General features: G+C 24.2%; 2 protein-coding genes across 2 annotated transcripts in view; one reads left to right on the forward strand and one right to left on the reverse strand.

Annotated features, from left to right (window-relative positions):
- LOC102679969 (BTB/POZ domain-containing protein KCTD5) overlaps positions 1–407 on the reverse strand; it is a 1,784-nt gene extending 1,377 nt beyond the window's left edge. The window contains exon 1 of the mRNA XM_006623029.2: positions 163–407. Within this exon, the coding sequence (XP_006623092.1) occupies positions 163–354 (192 nt within the window). The 5' untranslated portion in view covers positions 355–407. The remainder of the gene's footprint in view (positions 1–162) is intronic.
- A 491-nt stretch (positions 408–898) lies between these two features.
- LOC102680097 (glucose-induced degradation protein 4 homolog) overlaps positions 899–1,716 on the forward strand; it is a 3,363-nt gene continuing 2,545 nt past the window's right edge. Inside the window, exon 1 of the mRNA XM_006623030.2 lies at positions 899–1,239. Within this exon, the coding sequence (XP_006623093.1) occupies positions 1,093–1,239 (147 nt within the window). The 5' untranslated portion in view covers positions 899–1,092. The remainder of the gene's footprint in view (positions 1,240–1,716) is intronic.

The following is a 1,716-nucleotide window of genomic DNA, read 5'->3' on the forward strand; positions in this document are numbered from 1 at the left end:
GAAAAATAATAATATATATAATATCTAAATTGATTTAAATATAAAATTATTCTTATTAATTATATAAAAATTATAAATAATATATGTATAGATGAAAATATTTAATATTTAATAATTTAGTGATATTTTAAAATTCGCGGTTATTTAAAAACATCAACTAACCCTGTCAGAGATAAGCTCAGAATCTTCTTGACATAATCGGTAAAGAAATGAATTGGGATCTCTAGCTAAAGTAGTTTTTGCTGTCAAAAAATATGTACCACCAACATTTAATCGAACCCACTGGTTGTTACACCGTTTTTGAATGTGATTTTCTGTCATCTCGTGTGAATTCGTATCACTGAAATCCTCCATGTTTGCTTTGAAACTTAAGCACTTTCAGTTCATAGGTTTCTTTGATAGAATCAAATCAATGTTTTAATTGTAAGTTTGTAAAAATAAAAATCATATTATAATGTTTTATTAAACAAAATTCGAATATTATATTTTATTTATTAATATATTTTGGTGCAATTTAATACATGATATTATTAAGATTGGTATTTTATAGCGGGAAAGCAAATTAAAATCATTATTTACAAAAAAAATTAATATAAATAATATTTTTGTTATTTTTTTTAAATAAAATTCCTATTATATATCTTTTATAAGATATGACAGGACAATATTAATAAAACTAATAATATAAGTATATAATTTGAGAGACTAAAAGAAATTTAATATTTAAATTGTTAGTAAGTAATAAGTACCTATACATCCGGCAAAATAGAACTAAAATTTTGTAGGACATGATTTGCGTAAGTTAATAAAACAAGTGAAAATATAGTTTTTTGTTTCAGTAGCAGAAGATTATCTTCAGTGTTTACTAAAAATAATAATAAATGCATATTTGTATGAAAAAATAAGATTTTTTTAAGACACATCGAATTCAATCTTCGTGTAAAAATTACGACCGCGAGCGTGTCTGGGTTCGAGGCTTTATATAAATACATCTACGTCCTGAAAATTACCGGCAGTCATTGCGAGAATTTTGTAATGAAGGAATTGTCGCCCAAGGAGGGCAAATTTTAAGAGCGTTCACTTGAGCCGAGAATGCCGGTGAAAGTTGACGTAGTACCACCACCGCCCGCAAACTCAAAGCAGCCGGGTGTCACAAAATCTTTGCTTTACAACGGTTCGCGATTTCAAGGTTCTCAAAAGTCTAAAGGCAACAGTTATGACGTAGAAGTAGTTTTGCAGGTTAGTTCTTCGTTTTTCTGGAAATTGCGCCACAAATATCCAAAATTTCTATTGCACTTTTGACATCTGTCTACTGCATAATGATTATATATGTGCATGTGTGTATGTGTACATGCTTACATCTCTTTTATTCTTTAAATATTTTATAATTTTTTTTTTCTATTGAGATTGATTTATTGCATTAATTTATTTGTATAATATATTTGTATTAGTTTATTATATTGTTTATATATTTAAATAATTCAGAATTAAAATTAACTTAGAATTAAAAAAATCTAAAAAATTTTTTTATATTTCTGAATTTATTTATAAATATATGTATATTTTTCGTATTACTTTATTATTTACAGTCTACATAATATATTGTAAAATATCTATATATAATATATTTATAAATTTTTAATATAAAATTTAAATATATAATATTATTTAATGAGAACAAAAAATTAGTATTTATTTATAATTTATAAATAACAA

This window comes from Apis dorsata, unplaced genomic scaffold, assembly GCF_000469605.1.
Source record: "Apis dorsata unplaced genomic scaffold, Apis dorsata 1.3 scaffold_808, whole genome shotgun sequence".
In the NCBI taxonomy this organism is placed as follows: Eukaryota; Metazoa; Arthropoda; class Insecta; order Hymenoptera; family Apidae; genus Apis; species Apis dorsata.